Here is an 18,837-nt window from a genome sequence, read left to right as displayed (position 1 = left end):
ATGTCAGTGATATGGAAGACCCAGGGAAATTAATCATCAGCAGTGACGTTAATTAATATTTTATTTATCTAAAATCAAAAATACCTTAGAAATGTGGGACTATTTGAAAGGTTTGTCTTGTGATATGAGAAGCATCTTCTTCATATAACCAAGACAGGTACACAATTTACATATTTACTGTAAACAAGAGCCTTGGCATCATGTTCAATGGACGCAATGCCAAATATTTTAGTGAGTTTGACAGAAGCACCACAGTGACATCTTGTGGAGGAGAAACAACAGTGACCCGGAAGATCCGTCACACTCGGTCACTGCCGACGACATCTTTCTGTCACAGACCAATGTTATCAAGATGGCGTTACGGCCAGGATCTGGGGGAGGTGGCAGGTACTTATTTTCTGTCTGTATAAATATTTAAGAAACGAGTCAATTATTTGTCTTACGATATTCTGCACTTGACAGCTGCGGTTTAAATTTACACACGGAATAGCGAGTGAAGAATGAGCGTTGCAATACGTTAGGCGAGGCAGGCTAGCCATACAGCTAATAATGCTAGATGCCTAAGTTAGCTAGATATCATAGGAATGCAGCTTTATAGTGAAGTGCTAACGGTTAGATGTATTGTCACATCTTTGCTGGCTGTCGAATAATAATAACAAATAATGTGTTATAGTTTATATAAAGCGTATTTGCAGCACAGTATTGTAGTTGGCTAACTAGCCATCCAGCTAACGTTAGCGAGTAGCTAGATCAGCTGAGTTGTCAGATGTTGTTTGCTAGCTAACGCTAGTTGCTTGTGCGAACAGCCCAGGTATGGATTGGCAGGCTAAGAGGATTCGATACCTCAACACACTGTCATCTTTAGGTTGTTGAATTGAGCTGACTAGCTAGCGAGCTAACATAGCCCGAGCTAATAAGGACGGTAGCAACTAACGTTACGTCAGAGTATCCACACTGCACACATTCTCCCCAACCTCCTTCAATGGTGTTGGTGCTTTCAAGACAACTGGGAACTTGTAAAAAACTGAGGTCAAATCATGCTAATATCCCATAAGATGTTATCCCCTAAACATTCAAGCACTAAAGCAGCTAACCTGTGCTGCCATGGTGAATCTTCCTGGACAAAGCTGATGTCTGATCAGGTGTTGGATGACATCATGAAGCAAGCTGCCATGCCCTCATTCTTTCAGTGGCCAAATCTAGGCTTGATCATGATCTCAACACACATGCATATAACCTAGATCTCGTTTTTGCCCCCATGAAAGATACATCCTCTCTGCTTAGACTAAAAATACTTTTGCTTTTCTGATCTTTGCTTCTGGTCTGATGTCATTATAATACAACTATTGTAGTTCAGTCAGTCAGATCTATCAGTCGTGTCTTAACAATAGAACCGCTATAGGCCAACGGCCACTGACGTTTGATTTTGTAAATTAAACAAATTGGCCCAAAAGGAATGCAAGGTCCTGAGCCTTCCCTAACTTTTCCTAAATGTTTCTATTTTACATTGCTCATTTGTTAGGATTTTTAAATCACAAACAGAAAAGTATTTAGAGACTTTCCCCCCGTTTTATCCCCCACCTATTTCCAACTTAACCCACGAGACAATGCGCTGTAGAACGTTGTTACCCAGCCAGGCGCTAATGAGTCTCACTGAATTAATGGTAATTGTGCACATTACTTCACAATTTAATTTAAATCAGCCTTGATGCTTATGTTTATAGCAAATCACTTGACCAGACTCCTTGCGGGTTGATATTATTTTCTTTTATATTTACTTTGTAAAAATAAGCTGTTACAGGACTGTTTTATTTACTACAACTCTATTACTAATCAAATGTATTGTAAAGGAAACAAAAACATGCTACGTCGTTGCAGCTGGCCTTTAGAATAATGAAAAACATATCCTTGACTCTGAGTTGATGAGCAAAGGGAAGCAAACAATGCCAACCCACTGAATGAATGCCAAATGGATGAATGGGATATAATTGTGCAAGTACTTAACAATCAAATGTAAATTTGGGCCAACTGAATGATGAGGGTGAAGAGGCTGATTTAATTTAGAACAACAATAGTATAATGATGAGTTTGTGTTAGGCATTTTTATCACCGTTAATAATTTGACCGCACGCCTTGCGGATTCATACCATTCTCTTTTACGTTTTACTTTGTTAAAACAAGCTGTCAATTGACTGTTTTATTTACTATAACTCTATTACTAATCACATTTATTGTACTGGAAACGAAAACATGCTACGTGTTGCATCAGGCCTTTAGAATAATGCAAAACATATAATTGACTATCCAAGTGGATGAGCAAGGGGAAACAAACGATGCCAGTCAGCCAGAAGCAAGAGTCACATGCAGGTAACATGTTTTGATGTCTATATCTATACTCACCTTTGTCAAATTACTCTCAATTCAAGAGATACAGCACTATTTACAAATTTGACTTTTTCCAATAATATTTGCGCTTTTGTTTTTTTAAATTGTTATATTTTTACATCGATATATTTCCACAAATATTTATTAATGCAATTCATGCTTTACAATGGTTTATGCGCTGTTTATCAAGTCTAGGTGCTTATGTTTGCGCACCTTGTGGGTTGATGTGAATCTGATGATTATGCTAAAGAGGTTTTTAGCGATTGATGTAGAGGTCTATGAGAAATGGTGAATATTTAGTAAAGTCTTGAGTCCTGCATGAGCCTGTTGATATTGGTGAAGCAGCAGCTCGTCCTACATTAGACTTGAAAAGGCTATCCTCATGACTTTTTCATCAGCAGCTTGGGCCTGAGCTGAGCGGTGTGAATAATGAATGTCTGCCTGCAACGTGCCTATGGACCCGACCAGCCAGGTGATACGGATACTGATGCTGGGGAAACCAAATAGCTTTAGATTAGGCTGGGCCTACAGATTAGATTGGCAAGAGTAGCCTATCTCATATATGGTCTCATTGAAAATAACAGGTGATGTTTGTCTCTGACTAACAAACGTTCTGGAGACATTTCTTGTCCTGGCATTGGTGTACTTTAAGACCATTGGTGGGGGTCAGATATAGGTGAAGTGCTGATTTAGAGTGCTGAGCAGCTGTACAAACTCCCAACTGAACTCATCTATATTGAAAGCTAAGATCTGTAGAGAATAATGTTTTTCTGGTTCTATTGGTATTATTCAGGCCTCTCCCCCTTCTCTATTAGTAAGCTGTCTACACCCAACGGGCTGGCTAGTGGTCTCAGATCAACGAACGTGACCGGGGCTAGCTATGCATAGCTCTGCTGGGTGTGTGTGACTGTGTTAGTGTGTGGTGAAGGCTCTGCGATGTGGTGGACATACTACTTGATGACAATGTTACACACTGAACCAGGGACGGGGAGCAGGCAGGCAGGCGCTGTGCTGGCAACCTAGCCTGAAATGAATGAGAAACATCCTGATCCCAGGCTGTCAACAGTAGCCAGAGGCGTGAGTCTACTCTTCACGGGCCCTGCTGCCTGGCATAGCACTCTGAGGATGTGTCACAAATGGCACCCTATTACCTATGTAATGCACAACTTTTGACCTGAAAGTCTCACAACATGGGACTAGCACTCTGCTTTGGGCTCCCGAGTGGCGCAGCTGTCTAAGGCACTGCATCTCAGTGCTAGAGGCGTCACGACAGACTGGTTCCTGGTTCTAATCCAGTAACAACTGGCCGTGATTGGGAGTCCCATAGGGTGGCATACAATTGGCCCGGGTTTGGCTGGGGTAAGCCGTCATTGTAAATAAGAATTTGTTCTTAACTGACTTGCCTAGTTAAATAAATGTTAATTAACCTTTCTAGCGCTCGACAACATTCCGCTGAAAAGGCAGTGTGCGAAATTCAAAAATATGTTTTAGAAATATGTAACTTTCACACATTAACAAGTCCTATACAGCAAATGAAAGATAAACATCTTGTTAATCTACCCATCGTGTCCAATTTCAAAAATGCTTTACAGCTAAAGCACAACAAACGATTATGTTAGGTCAGAGGCAAGTTACAAAAACACACAGCCATTTTCCCAGCCAAAGATAGGAGTCACAAAAAGCAGAAATATAGATCAAATTAATCACTAGCCTTTGATGATCTTCATCAGATGACAGTCATAGGACATCATGTTACACAATACATGTATGTTTTGTTCGATAATGTGCATATTTATATCCAAAAATCTCTGTTTACATTGGCGTGTTATGTGCAGTAATGTTTTGATTCTAAAACATCCAGTGATTTTAGCAGAAATACTCATAATAAACATTGATAAAAGATACTAGTGTTATTCACAGAATTAAAGATAGACTTTTCCTTAATGCAACCGCTGTGTCAGATTTCAAAAAAACGTTATAATCTGAGAACGGCGCTCAGAACCCAAAACAGCCAGAGTAAAAGCCACCATTTTGGAATCAACAAAGTTAGAAACAACACCATAAATATTAACTTACCTTTGATGATCTTCATCAGAAGGCACTCCCAGGAATCCCAGTTCGACAATAAATGACTGATGTGCTCCATGAAGTTCCATTATTTATGTCCAAATAGCCACTTGTTGTTAGCGTGTTCAGCCCAGTAATCCATCTTCATGAGGCGCGAGCATTTCATCCAGACAAAAACTCAAAAAGTTCCACTACAGTCCTTTAGAAACATGTCAAACGATGTATGGAATCAATCGTTAGGATGTTTTTAACATAAAACATCAATAATGTTCCAACCGGAGAATTCCTGTCTTCAGAAAATGCACAGGAACACGAGGTAACTCTGTCAGGAGCGCGCGCCATGAGACCAAGGCACTATGCCAGACTCAAACAGGTCTCATGAGCCCCTCCTTTATAGTAGAATCCTCATTCAACTTTCAAAAGACAGTTGACATCATCCATATCTCAATGTGTACTTGGTAGGCAAAGCTTTGAAAAACTACAAACCTTAGATGTATCACTTCCTGGTTGGATTTTTCTCAGGTTTTTGCCTGCCATATGAGTTCCGTTATACTCACAGACATCATTCAGACAGTTTTAGAAACTTCAGAGTGTTTTCTATCCAATACTAATAATAATATGCATATATTAGCATCTGGGACAGAGTAGGAGGCAGTTCACTCTGGGCACGCTATTCATCCAAAAGTGAAAATGCTGCCCCCTATCCCAAAAAGGTTAAGTAAAACATCTAAATGAGGCCTATAGGGAGTTGCGATAGGAGAGCTGTTCTGTAGCAACAGGTACTAGCTACATTTTGGAGTTGTGTTGAGCTTGTGGGAAAAGCTCAGCTATGTGTAGCATTTATCTTCAGTTAAAGTGCTTTGATGGGTGAGACTGAGAAATTGTACTCGAATGAATTGCTCAAGACAGGGTTAAGTGTTATTTAATAGGTTCATAGTTAAGTATCATATTAAAGCCGAGCTGTTTAATCAGTCTTTGGGAGGGTACATGACTGGTGCTGGTGCTTCCAGACTTTCAGTATGCACTTTATTTATTCATTATGTCCAAAATGCCAAAAGAGTGAAAGACTTGCAGAAGTATGGTTTACATTAGGTTGCAGTGCAGTCAGTGCACATTGCAGTAGATGGATGCATTACATCATTTAAGGCTCATATGAGGAGTTCATTGATGTTAAAAGATCAGTACTTTTGTTTAAATTCGTTACCAGAGTGAAAAGGAGAAAGCACGTTAGGTCTAATGATACACATGGATCTGGTAGGCTAGTTACTGTGGTAGAAGCACCTTTATGCATGTGACACGGCCCAAGCCTTATATCAGCCCAACAATGTTGGTTGTATCAATGAACACAGGCCTTGTACAATGCAATGGCCTATACAGAGCCCACAGCTGGTATCACTGGCACTGCTGATCTCATTCTGGGTTAATCTGCACTGTTTTTCCAGGGCGTTTCATTTGCTGTGGTTGCGTAGCATAGCACTGCTATGAAAGCTCTGTAAAGCTACAGGCTAAATCTGAGGGAGAACAGATGTGAGCCAGAATGTCTCACTCCACATCAAGCCCAGGTTATGGGAAAGGATCCTGGTATTGTTAATGCATTGTATTATTCAATTTGTAAACAAAGGAATACTGTTTTCTTTTCAAATTATAATTATATGATTCTGGCATCCTAAAATAGAAAAACATAGTTTTTTGTCTCGTATGGCATTTTGGTACCTCTGGGAAAGGATTATTTTCACAAGATGGATAAAAAACAGCTTGCAAGTGCTATCTGGATGGATTCATGGATTTGCCTGAAATGGAAGTTGTAAAGTGAAGCTCTAAGGTCCAGTGTACTGCTCTGTAGGATGGACTGGGCTAGTGGGCTTACCTGGGTATTAGTAGTCTCTCTGGATGTTCAGGTGTTATGATGGGCAGCAGGTAGACTAAAGCGGACTGCTTGCATCCTCATCCATCTCTTTTCTCCTCCAGCATCAGTAGGACCATAGAGCTAGTGAGAGGAGGAGTCAGACAAGAAGCAGACTGCATCAAAGTTCCAAGCTGGCCTTGTTGACTCGTTATCCCTCTCTCTTACCTAGTTCTCTGACACGGTCTGTTCTTAGAATCTAGTCTGTCTTTTGTGTTTCTATATATGAATATGTTTCTATAGATTCCTGCTCTTGTCTTCATTTCCCTGCCATGTCCCGATCTAGACAGATTCTCCATCAATTACAGCACATGAAACGACCACTGACGTGCATTCCATTAAAATCTTTGTCTAGCTGTTATTACTTTACCACTATGGAAAATGACAGAGCATGGATATGCTTGGAGAAGCATTCCAGAACGACTGTTTTCAGAGGAGCTCATTCCCTGATCGATAAATGTTCTTCCGAGCAACAGCAAAGGGTTATTGGATAGATTTTTCTTCCTGCCTGTCAGGTTTAGTGTTCGCGGTCAATGCAATATTTATTCATGCATTCCCTGGAAAGCAGTGAGCTAGAACAATAAGGGCCACACTGGATTCAAGTCCAGGCTGCCTAGCCGAACAGAAAAGTGTCCAAAATATAAAGACGGAACAGAGAAAGAGAGGCTAGGTATTGCCACATCACCGTACAGCATGTTTATTGTTTTACTTTCTCTCCGTGCCATTGTAAGGAAATCATATCCAATCTCCAGTTTTGCTCATTCTTTGTGATGTGAATGATGACTCCTTTGTTAAAATGATAGCTATTGTGTCACATTGTTTAAAGTCTGACAAATTATTGGTGTGAACTGATAATGATCCATTTGCTGAATGGTTTTCGATGAATAGTCCAATCTTTCCTACTTTTATGCGATAGCCTATTGTGAGAGAGTTGAATGATTTCAGCCTAGATGTTCTCCATTAGTCTTCCCTTTAGGCTAGTCTCTAGCTGTGTTATTGACCTGTGTTTTTCCTTCCCTCCTGCAGTTTTATTTATCCTGTTGGAGGGGGCCTGGGACCGCCACAAGGTGAGTCATCCTGCACGCTACGTCCCACATGGCACCCTATTCCCTATTTAGTGCAGTACTTTTGACCAGTAGTGCACTATATAGGGAATAGTGTGCCATTTGTGACGCGTCCTGTCAGTCAGCGCTACTTTTCCAAATCTCCCCGGGCACTTCACTCTCTTATGTGCACTGGTTTCTTGATACGTTTTTGGATTCAGTAAATAGGCCTAATCAATAACTCATAATGATGTTTATCAGAGTAAAGTCAGTTCAGAGGTGCAGTCTGCGCTATCAACAACAACATCAGTCAAATACAATACATAGGACATAAACCTAGGGCCTATCTGTTTGTAATAGTTTATTAGGTAATTGGGATATTTGATCATCTCACATTGTGATAGGAAGCTCTGGAATTGACCTTGATGACTTAACAATACTAAGCGTTGGTCATTAACCATGACAACTCTCTGGTATCATGTAGCTTATGTTGTAGCTGTGTTATGTATAGGGTGTTTGTTGAGTTTACAATGACACTCTTCATAAACAAACTAGGGCTGGGCAATTCACAAGATATATCTTGATTTACAAAATCATTTTTGTCTCTAAGTAAGCATTGTTGTACAATTTAAAGGTAAAATACACTGCATTTAAAACAGTCAGCAATAATCTAATGAATTCAGGACTAAATATAATCTTTCCACAACCATAAGACCCTCTAATAATTACATTTATTTGATTGAAATAGTTTAACTTGCTTTTTGTTGCAATAATCACTTTTCTGGCTTTCAAGTCTGTCTATGAAAATGTAATTTTTGGTTACAAATTTAACTAGAATATACACAATGCGTATTGACCAATAATGACTGACTTCTTGTAGCAGGTATTAGCCTATAGAGAATGAACACAGGTCTCATCAACAACCTCTCAAGCCCTCGTGCTAGTGATGAGCCAGCTAATCTTTATATTTCAAGTTTAGCCAACTTGAATCTATTTGCTAGCTAACAAAGTTGAACAGTGGAATTGTTATGAACTCACCCTTCTGTCTGTCTCCAACTGTTTGAACAGCATGCTAGCCTTTCCACTTTGTTCAGATGTTGAAATCAACTGGTCTACCTTATTTCTGTGTTATGCTTATTGCACATCTATAAAACACAGACTAGACAGATAGTATAACAGTCGTTGGCTAAAATGCTGCTACCGGTACGTGGTACCAATGCCGCGTTGCGACAACCTGAGCATTCATTTTCCAGAATCAATTTTCATTGATCATCTCGTTTTAGTGGTGTCTGCTCATTACACAATTTGAGTAGTTGAGACATAAAAAGCATATCATTTGAAAAGCTATACAGATCTCTGGTGTAAATGGGGAAGGTGCACACAGCACAGAGGAGTGAAAGAGAGGAGACTAAAAATACAACATGAGAACAAGCTTATAAACACGAAAAATCATAGAACCTCTTCTTGCGATACAGGCATTTGGAATATCGTGCAAAAACATAAAACGCACGCACGCACACACACACACACACTTGTGTCAGTGGCTGTGTTAGGGGTCCTTAGATGTTTCAGCAAATGCGCATCAGAATGCATGCAGCACTTTGTTTGGATGATCCATAACCCATTATTCAGCCTGGTTGGGGCGTTATATGGTAAATCATGTGGAGGCTCCAGGAGGACTGTCAGCCAGAGCATCTGTGCAAACAAACACACTCTCTCTTGTTCTATTCCCTAATACTCCTCTGTTTTGCTCTGAGCTGTTACAGCACTCCACTCACACAGGCAAAACAGATTGGGTTGTTGCTGAGCTTCTGTTTACTCTTCCCTGTCCAGGAAATGTGTTTGCAATAATAATTCACTGCACAATGTACATCTAGTCTATGTACATCTAGTCTATGTCCAATAACACACTCCAGTCCAGTTGGGCCAACTCTACTTATATTGTCCTACTTGACAGTACATGTTCACGCTTTAGTTACTACATGTCATCTTTATGGTTTGCAACAAACCTTTGTCAGTGTAGCCTTTTGTAGTGCTTGTGGTTGACTGTACATGTGTGGTGTGTTTTCGTCCAGGCATGATGCCCATACAGCAGCAACAACAACAGCAGGGTTTCCCTGGTATGGTCCAAGTCCAAATGCAGCCCAACATGCAAGGGATGATGGGAATGAACTTCGGAGTCCAGATGCCTCCTGGTGCCATGCCTATGCAGGTGTGTTGTGTGTGCGTGCACGGGTGTGTGTATTTGAATGCAATGGCCACAACATATTCCTTTCATTACCCTAGAGTGAAAAGTATTCTGTTTTACATTACTGTCTCTTTGGTCCTCTGAGGTATTAAATAAGCCAAAAGAAGAAGAAGGGCAAGACAATCTCTCCTGTAATGCTGCTCTTTATAAGAGAGCAGACTGCCTCAAGCTACCGCTCTCATTCAGGCTAGACATTTAGAAGAAGGAGCACTTTGCAGGGCATTGCCTCATCATCACCAAATCCTCTGCCTTTATCTCTCTTTCATTCAGGCTAAACATTTAGAAGAAGGAGCACTTTGCAGGGCATTGCCTCATCCTCACCAAATCCTCTGCCTTTATCTCTCTTTCATTCAAGCTAGACATTTAGAAGAAGGAGCACTTTGCAGGGCATTGCCTCATCCTCACCAAATCCCCTGCCTTTATTTCTGTCTCTTTGCTCTTTCTTTTATCAAATGACAACTTTTCCTCCATTCACTGCTGAAATGTTAGGACCTCTGTGTTGCATAGTGTTAATAGCACACATTATTTCCAGTCTAATTGTGCTTATGTAGTGATTTCTGTGTTAAAACAACTTAGAAAGGCATTGGTTTCCTGACATTGCAGTGTGATAATAATGCATGAAAGGAATGCTATGAATGCTAACGAGACCTCCACTTTGTGTGCGTGCGTGTGTGTTCTGTGCAGGGTGGGATGGCCATGGGGATGCAGGCCCCTGGGATGCAGTTCATGGGCCAGCCGCAGTTCATGGGCATGAGGGGTCCCGGGCCCCAGTACACTGCCGACATGCAGAAACAGATGGCTGAGGAACACCAGTAAGAGTCTCTCTTTCTCTCTACATGTTGTTCTGTCTGTCTATGTGGTCAGTGTGTGTGTTAGCTGTATGCTCTCTGTGTGTTATGTTGTGTAGGAAGCGTCTGGAGCAGCAGCAGCGGATGCTGGAGGAGGACAGGAAGAGGAGGCAGTTTGAGGAGCAGAAACAGAAGCTGAGGCTGCTGAGCAGCGTCAAACCCAAGGTGAGCCACATCATCATCATGCCTGGCTGCTGCCTCAGTCCTGCCTAGTTCCCACAGTGTGATAAAGACACATGGGGTGCAATTTAGGATGCTTCAATGCTGTCATTCTAGATACACTCCCCTCCTGAGCCCTGCTTTTCCCCATCCACAGGGACAGATGGGGGCGAGTCGGGACGACGCGCTGGAGGCCATCAAAGGCAACCTGGACGGGTTCAGCAGAGACGCCAAGATGCACCCCACGCCATCCTCACACCCCAAGAAGCCAGGTACACTCATCAGTACAGTCATTGTCCTTCACTCTGTGTTTCCTCCGTATCTGTCTTCCAGGAGTCAGGACACAGCTCCACTCCCCTGCTGCCTGACTGAACAGCCTCCCCCGAGATTGATAAGGCTGCCTCTGGGGTGTAGGCAGACAGACAGACAGACGAGACAGGCAGACAGACAAACAGGCTGGCTATCAACCTATGTGACAGCAGCTGTTGCAAAGGACAGAGCAGCTTGTATCTGCCTCTGTGTCTCACAAAGATTCTAGCATACTAAGAGAGCAACATAATCTTCTGCTTCTCTGTCACGTTTCACTTTGTTTTAGATCTTCAACTTGACCTACTGTGTGTCTCACTGTCCTTATCTTGTGCATTACAAAAATATGTCTTTTAGCAAACATCAAACTAACCACCGTATTTCTTTAGTATTAATTGATCTGACATCCTTAGTTCATATTAACTATGGACATTATCATATTTATTCATTCATATGATGAACATATTCAACAGTAATTTGCTTAAGAATCCATGGTACGTTTTCTGATCCTGCACCAAATAGCCTTTATGTGTCACTGCTATAGCACTGTGCACTGTGTCCACCTCCCGTCATCGTAGCCTGTGTTGTCTTCCTCCATTTTTACAGACTCATCGCCATCCCACTCTTCTGTCACCTCTCACTCCCCCCCCCCTGCTTTTGATGATGACGAGTTTAGTGACTTTATGCAGGGGCCCGTAGATGCCTCTTCCTCCTTCCCCTCCTCCTCCTCCCTCTTCCCCTCCTCCTCCCAGGTCCATCCCCAGTCTTTAGACCCAGGTCGTAGTCAGAGAACCTCCCCCCCCCCCTCCTCCCAGGTCCATCCCCAGTCTTTAGACCCAGGTCCTGGTCAGAGATCCTCCTTCCCCCCCTCCTCCCAGGCCCATCCCCAGTCTTTAGACCCAGGTCCTGGTCAGAGATCCTCCTCCCAGTCCCTCCCTGCCTCTGTGTCCATTCCTACTGCCACCCAACACTCTACTGGAAACTCCAGCTCTCAATCTGCATTTCAAGGTAACAGTTTTTTTGTTTGCATCAACCTCATAAGTCAGTGTTCATAATCAACCAATAACACAGTTTGGAAGTTATCACCAGTGCTGCTGATGCGACGATAGGCCATACCGCATCGTGGTGTTGAAATCCCTCTAGCGTCAGACTCGGCTTGTAGTCAGTTTACTGTGTGTAAGCATACAGACGGTACGACAGATGGTCAGATTACTTAAGCCTTTAAGTTAATGCACAAAAGAAAGTAAACCATGTGAGTGCCGTACCCAACAACCAGTTCTGTGTTACTGACATTTAGTAAAATACTCCCAGTGGCACATGTATTTGTACCATCCAGTATGGGCTGGGACTGTTAGTGCTCACTCTGGCTGGCAGATGCCCTGATAAGCCAGTGAGGAAGAGATGGAAGACTCTGACAGACAGTAAACACACCAGGAGGACAGGAGACTTAGGCAGCATCCCAAATGGCACCCTATTCCCTAGTGGAATAGGCAGCGGAAGAGGGTGCTCTTTGAGATGCAGCTGGGCTCTTTGTGTCCCCTGCCTTGTAATCTCCTCGATCATTCCCTGTGTTCTCTGTACGGAGAAGGAGGGAACTGGCCTACAGAGGACACATGCCAGCTGAGAGCTGGTACGCACACATCTGTCTCCAATCCTTTAAGGAGTTAATGACCTACTTGTGTCCCATCTATAATAAGCCAATTAGGTGGTAGATACATACTGTAGCAAAAAAATGGTCAAACATACGGCCGGATCCGGCCCGCAAGGGGTCCAATCCGGCCCGCAAGGGGTCCAATCCGGCCCGCAAGGGGTCCAATCCGGCCTGCAGGTGGTTATTATAAAACATATTTTAAAATGACTGAAACCAAATTGAAACACTGTAGAAATGATAATGAACCTACATTCATACAGTTTCTTGTCTGTGTCCTGCTCGCTAATAATCACTAAAAATGAAAGCTAGACTGTCAGAGAGCATCGAAAATTCAAAAAACGATGGATAGAGGACTATTTTTTGCAAATTATAACACATTTTCAGTGCGGCCCTGTGGACCTCGCTGAAGACCGAATGCGGGCCCCCGGGGCAAATTGAATTTGACTCCCCTACTCTAGCTCTTTGATATGCTGCTAGTGCCATCGACCTAGAAACTGATAGGCTAGCCTATCTGTAGCATTCAGTAAGCGGCCAGAAGCTCCACCTAGGTGCAAAGTTGAACATATTTGTCATGTAATGTGTGAAGCTGCTGATGCACTACAGTTCTACACTCTTACAGTGTCCCTGAGTTTAAATTGGCACACTGAATGACAGCTGTAAAGCAATGATGGTCAGTTTCTGTGAAATCTAAATTCAATATAACTAAGAAACAGGCAGTATGAATGGTTGGGATATCAAGCAGCTATGTTCCTCCTCACCCACCTCTCTAGGCCCGTCCCTGGAAGAGAAACTGTTCTCCTCGTGTGATTTAACGGCTCAAAAGAAGGCCCAGGTTAGCTTTAAGTCCCAGAGGACCCTGGCCCCTTACAGAGCTACAGTCTCGGCCCAGTTTCACTCCAGCACCAAGGCCCGGAACTGGGCTGAGGCTCCTGGGGACCTGAGTTCTGCCTTCACTATAGAAAAACCACAACCAGAGGCACCAGCACAGGGGCCCACAGCCCCCTCACCGCAAGCCGACACCCGTCCTCCCCAAACCAGTAGTGACGGTGGTGAGAAAATAAACCATTTCTTAACAGTCTCTCTCTCTGCCTTCGTTCACTGCAGTATTAACACAGTCAACGCAGAGCATGGGGCCTATCTATTTTTTCACTCTCCACTCAAGCTTATGGCCGAATGCCCCCGATTCCTCTCTTATTTTTCAGCAAACACTTCAACGTTGACTGATAAGACTTCAGAAAATGTGATTTTACTGTTTCTAACCCCGATACTTCTCTTGATTTTTCAATCTGTAATGGAAATCATACTAACCACCTCTGGGCTCACAGATTGGTTTGGCAAAGCCTAAAAGCTTTTGATGTCATTTATCCTGTTTTGTATGAGTCACTCATAAGGACTAGAGTGTCCCATCTCTGCCTCCTTGGGTAACTGCTTCGGGACTCCTATATAGCTGAGGAATCGTTCTGCTGGGTCTCTTCTCCATCCAGATCTCATTAGGCCTGTCTCACGCTAGCCTGCACAATGTGGAGATCCCCTGGAGGAATACCTGCCTGCTGACTAAATAATTCTCTGTCTGTTCTTCTACTGGGGATCACTTTCCTACAGATGAACCTCTCTCGCTCTGGCTGTGTCCCAAATGGCCCCCCGTTTTCTATATAGTGTACTACTTTTGGCCATAGGGCCCTGTAGGTAATGGGTGTCATTTGATGCAGTCATAGAGAGACTGGCGCATGCTGCTGACTGCTTAGGTTTAACACGGATGAGATGCTACGCTTGGATTGACCCGTTCCTACTGGGGTCCCCTGGGTTTAGACCTGGGGCCTCATTCTTATTCTGCATGCCACTCTGCTACTCTGCTGCTGTCTATTTGGTTTCGTTTGTTGGTCTTTTTCCTCAGTCGCTTGCTGTCTGTCATCCAAGGCAATGTAGAGGCTCCTCATCAGAGACTGGGTGAACTGTGATAGAGTTATTTAAGTGTCTGAGATGATTGAGCTGGTCTGATGAGGGGATGATGTAGCCAAGTAGCTGCTTGAGTCAACATTTGTCATTTCGACGTACTAGTCTAATGCATCCATTAAGGCATCTTCCTCTCTGAATGCACCTTATTCAGTGTGTTTTAGGAGCTGCTTTTACACCTGCTGAATCAGTAACTCCACCTTAGTACATTCATGAAAAAATGACCTCATGATCACACAGAATATTTAGATCAATGTCACTATGAATTAAAGAGAGAGGCTCATTTATTTGTTTGATAACCCAAATCCAACCCTCTCTTCCCCCTCAGGAGCTGTCGGAGTAGTTGGTTCTGGTACAAGGACACATGAATAGTTGTATGAAGCTTAGGGTGTGGAATCCCAAATGGCAACCTATTCCCATTATAGTGCACTCCTTTTGACCAGATCCATATGGGTTAAAGGTAGTGCATCAGAGTGCCATTTTGGATGTGTCCTTAGTGAATCAGTGCAGTGCAGCATTACATTTCCACTCAGATCTCCAGAAGGTGGAGAATAGTATACAGGCAGGCTCTGGTCTGGTGAGATGCAGAGCAGGTAGTACACCCAGCCCTAAGTCTCTACTTCAGCTCCTAACCTAACTGTCCCTGTGTTGCTGACAGCAGGTGTTGGTGGGTACCCTCAGCCCATGGTACCAGGCTGGCTCTACAACGACAGCCTCATCCCAGGTAAACACCTACGTTTTGGAACAGGTTTCTACCAATGATGCATTATGTCTATGGTGTCTACTCAGATCCTTTCCAACGCCTTCTCCATTGAGTCAGAGAAAACTTCCTAGTTCTACCCAGTCTTTCTGTAATATGATTGACCTGTTGCTATGCCTTCTCTTTCTCCCTTCCAGAGATGTTCAAAAAGGTCCTGCAGTTCACCATGACTCCGGGGGGCATCGACACAGCCAAGCTCTACCCCATCCTGATGTCCTCAGGCCTGCCCAGGGAAGCACTGGGCCAGATCTGGGCCTCAGCCAATCGCACCACACCTGGCATGCTGACCAAGGAGGAGCTCTACACAGTCCTGGCTCTGATTGGTGTGGCACAGGTAGGCATTTGCATCACCTTACATTTTTTAAATGGTCAGAGTTATTAACAACAGAAAGATTTGAGGATCTGTTCTGTCATTGGGGACACAAAGTCATCCTTCACCTTCACTGTGATCTTTTCTTCACGTGAAGTAAAGGACAGGTCCTAATATTATGTTTCATAGCACCTTACCCACCTTCTGTAGTTAGGCCTACTGCATATTATTATGTGTGCAGTTGATCTTCTAAGAACCGTCTTACAGTCAGTCACCCCAGACATGTGAAAGGGAGACTGATAGTGAGTGACTGCTGAATCTCAGCTCTGGGCCCTGGGAGGGTGGTGGTGGTGGTATGACTGAGCTCAGGCAGCCAGGTGAAAGTGACTGAGTCTCTTCTCAGCCTAGTGTGACAGCAGACCTCTTATCTCCCTCGGCCTGGCCCGGCCCTGTCGCTCACCAGCACCCCTGAGAGACTGACAATCCTCTGCACTGCACAACTCACTCTGCACGCCACCGCCACCTGCCACAGCGAGAATAATATCACTTATTCTGTTATGTACGAGTCTTGAGGGAGCGCCGGCATGAGTTGCATCCTTTGTACAATGATGAAAAAGATTGGGAAGCCGCCGCCATTGATGGCTGTTAAAATGGAACTTGACTAATGAATGATTTATTTCAGAAAAACATCTGTCTGGCTCCTGCTGGATGGAATGCAATTATAATAGATGATTGGGTTGGATGAAAGGAAAAGCACAATTTTCCAGTGTCACTGCTTTAAAATGATGATGCACTTACAGACAGCACTGCCTATTCACTATATGATGACGGGTGTCTTTGCAAAGTTAATGCCCCTGTCTATGTAACTTTCTAAAAGTCTAACATGTGAAAATCGACATTAACGCATCAAGCAGTTACTGTGACTTTCAGTGATGTCACGCTAAAAGTCCATCATTCAGGGCCTCCCGAGTGGTGCAGCGGTCTAAGGCACTACATTGCAGAGTTAGAGGCATCACTACAGACCCGGGTTCAATCCCGGGCTGTATCACAACCGTCCGTGATCGAGAGTCCCATACGGCGGCGCACAATTGGCCCAGCGTCGTCCGAGTTAGGGGAGGGTTTGGCTGGGGAGGTTTTACTTGGTTCATCACACTCTAGCGACTCCTTGTGGCGGGCCGGGCACCTGCAGGCTGACCTCAGTCGTCAGTTGAATGGTGTTTCCTCCGAAACATTGGTGTGGCTGGCTTCCGGGTTAAGCGGGCAGGTGTTAAGCAGCGCAGTTTGGTGGACCATGTTTCAGAGGACTCATGACTCAACTTTTGCCTCCCGATCTCGTTGGGGAGTTGTAGCGATGAGACAAGATCGAAATTTGGGAGTAAAACGGGGCATAAATACCATTTAAAATAAATATATCATCATTCAGGAGACGCAGCCTTATCTGAACCTGACCACTGATCCCTGTTCATCCCTCCCCTGCAGAGTGGTCTTCCAGCCATGAATGTGGAGATCCTGAGCCAGTTCCCCTCTCCCCCGGTGCCCAACCTGCCTGCCCTGGCCATGGCTATGGCCCCTGTCATGCCCCAGCAGCACCAACACCAGCAGCCCATGATGACTCAGCCCCCTGTCCCCGTGTCCATGGCCATGCCTACCCCAGCACCAGCAGTCATGGGCAGGGCTCCTCCTGGAGCTCCTCTACCCTCTGCCCAACTTCCCACCAACTTCATCACCAACTTCCCACATTTGCAGGTATCACATCCAGCCAATGAGCCAACCAAGCTTCTCCATAGTATATACAGATACATGTGGTTTCATTTCACATTATGTATAATTATAGAATTTATGCCATTTAGTAGACGCTTTTATCCAAAGTGTGTTCATTCATTCTGTGTTTACTCACTCATGTGTCCATCGTCTTGGTGGTGTGTTTAGGGGAAAGCAGACGATGATGACTTCCAGGACTTCCAGGAGGCCCCCAGGGCAGGAGGAGGGGACCAGTCCTTCACTGAATTCCAGGGGGAGTCAGGGCAAACCTTCCCCACCAACACACCTTCTCTGCACCAGAACAGGTACAGTACAGACTGACTGACTTCAGTTCAGTGGCTGGATCAGTGTTTGATATTACTTTAAATAAGATGATGCGTTCTGTATGGAAGTAAATCTGAATACTACATACTACATACTACATACTACATACTTATACAGGTATTGTGGGTAACAAGTACATGGTCTCTTAGTTGCTTGTAATAGTCTCTCCAGCGTAACAATTGCATCTCACCATCTCTTATTGAGTTTCTTTATATTACTTTTCAAACCCTGTGTGGGGAGTGTCCCTCAGGAAGAGGCAGCCCAAAGCCAGTTATCTTACAAGACAAAGAACAAAGAGAATGTGGAAATAAAGGTTCTCACGTCTGAATGGCATGGTGGCATAGTCCTTTACAATCCCCTTCCTCTCTCCCCAAAAACAAAATTGTTTCCTCCTGCGTATCTCCCCCCCACCCCGGTATCAGATCACTGTCTAATTGAAAGGGAGACTGAAAAACCCCACGCTGAATCGTCAGGATAGACAGTTGGCTCTCACAGCAGCTGTAGAATGGCTCTTAACAACATGATGGTCAGTTGAAGGCTAGGCATCAGGAGAGATCCCTCATTCCCTCCAGGCGTTTGATTCCCTCTGTCTTATCTGTGGGACTGTATGGTGTAAAACTGCCATGAGATCTCACCATTGTAAGTGTCCAATCTACTCAGGCAGCTTAAAGGGATTAAAAATCCCTACATACATAGTCCACTACTATTCCCTACATACATTTCCTACATACATAGTGCACTCTGGTCATAAGTAGTGCACTATATAGGCAATAGGGTGCAACTTGGGACACAGCCCCAGACTCCCCTGTGGACTGAGCATGGTGTATTGTCTGTCTGTCTGCAGTGCTCCTGCCATTCTGACTCCGGTCTCTGGCTCCTCCTCGTCATCTTCTGATAAGTATGCTGTCTTCAAGCAGCTCTCGGTGGAGCAGCCTCCAGAGCCCTCTCAGCCTGCCTCAGGTACACACCCTCCTGGCCCTACATCACACCTCAACTATTCACTGCTCATCCTCCACCACAACTAACAGATGTGTAGGAAATAGACATTGTTCATGTTGTTTGTCATAGAATACTTACCTAATAGTCTTTGTGTGGTATTGTAGTACAGTACATTTCTTG

General features: G+C 43.9%; 1 protein-coding gene across 22 annotated transcripts in view; it reads left to right on the top strand.

The window, feature by feature from the left end:
- The first annotated feature begins 316 nt into the window (after positions 1–316).
- LOC139383180 (synergin gamma-like) overlaps positions 317–18,837 on the top strand; it is a 41,142-nt gene continuing 22,621 nt past the window's right edge. For 9 of the 22 annotated variants that reach the window (XM_071127576.1, XM_071127575.1, XM_071127578.1 and 6 more), the window contains exons 1-13: positions 329–387; positions 7,382–7,422; positions 9,474–9,610; positions 10,331–10,458; positions 10,554–10,659; positions 10,811–10,925; positions 11,566–11,967; positions 13,381–13,659; positions 15,222–15,287; positions 15,461–15,657; positions 17,113–17,379; positions 17,563–17,699; positions 18,563–18,678. In XM_071127576.1, the coding sequence (XP_070983677.1) occupies positions 353–387; positions 7,382–7,422; positions 9,474–9,610; positions 10,331–10,458; positions 10,554–10,659; positions 10,811–10,925; positions 11,566–11,967; positions 13,381–13,659; positions 15,222–15,287; positions 15,461–15,657; positions 17,113–17,379; positions 17,563–17,699; positions 18,563–18,678 (2,026 nt within the window). In that variant the 5' untranslated portion in view covers positions 329–352. Of the gene's footprint in view, positions 388–7,381; positions 7,423–9,473; positions 9,611–10,330; positions 10,459–10,553; positions 10,660–10,810; positions 10,926–11,565; positions 11,968–13,380; positions 13,660–15,221; positions 15,288–15,460; positions 15,658–17,112; positions 17,380–17,562; positions 17,700–18,562; positions 18,679–18,837 lie in introns of all 22 variants that reach the window. The other 13 variants (XM_071127577.1, XM_071127580.1, XM_071127583.1 and 10 more) reach the window with 6 other exon arrangements.

This window comes from Oncorhynchus clarkii, chromosome 24, assembly GCF_045791955.1.
Source record: "Oncorhynchus clarkii lewisi isolate Uvic-CL-2024 chromosome 24, UVic_Ocla_1.0, whole genome shotgun sequence".
Classification (NCBI taxonomy): Eukaryota; Metazoa; Chordata; class Actinopteri; order Salmoniformes; family Salmonidae; genus Oncorhynchus; species Oncorhynchus clarkii.
The sequence above is the reverse complement of the archived record's forward strand: the minus strand, read 5'-3'. Positions and strand labels throughout refer to the sequence as shown.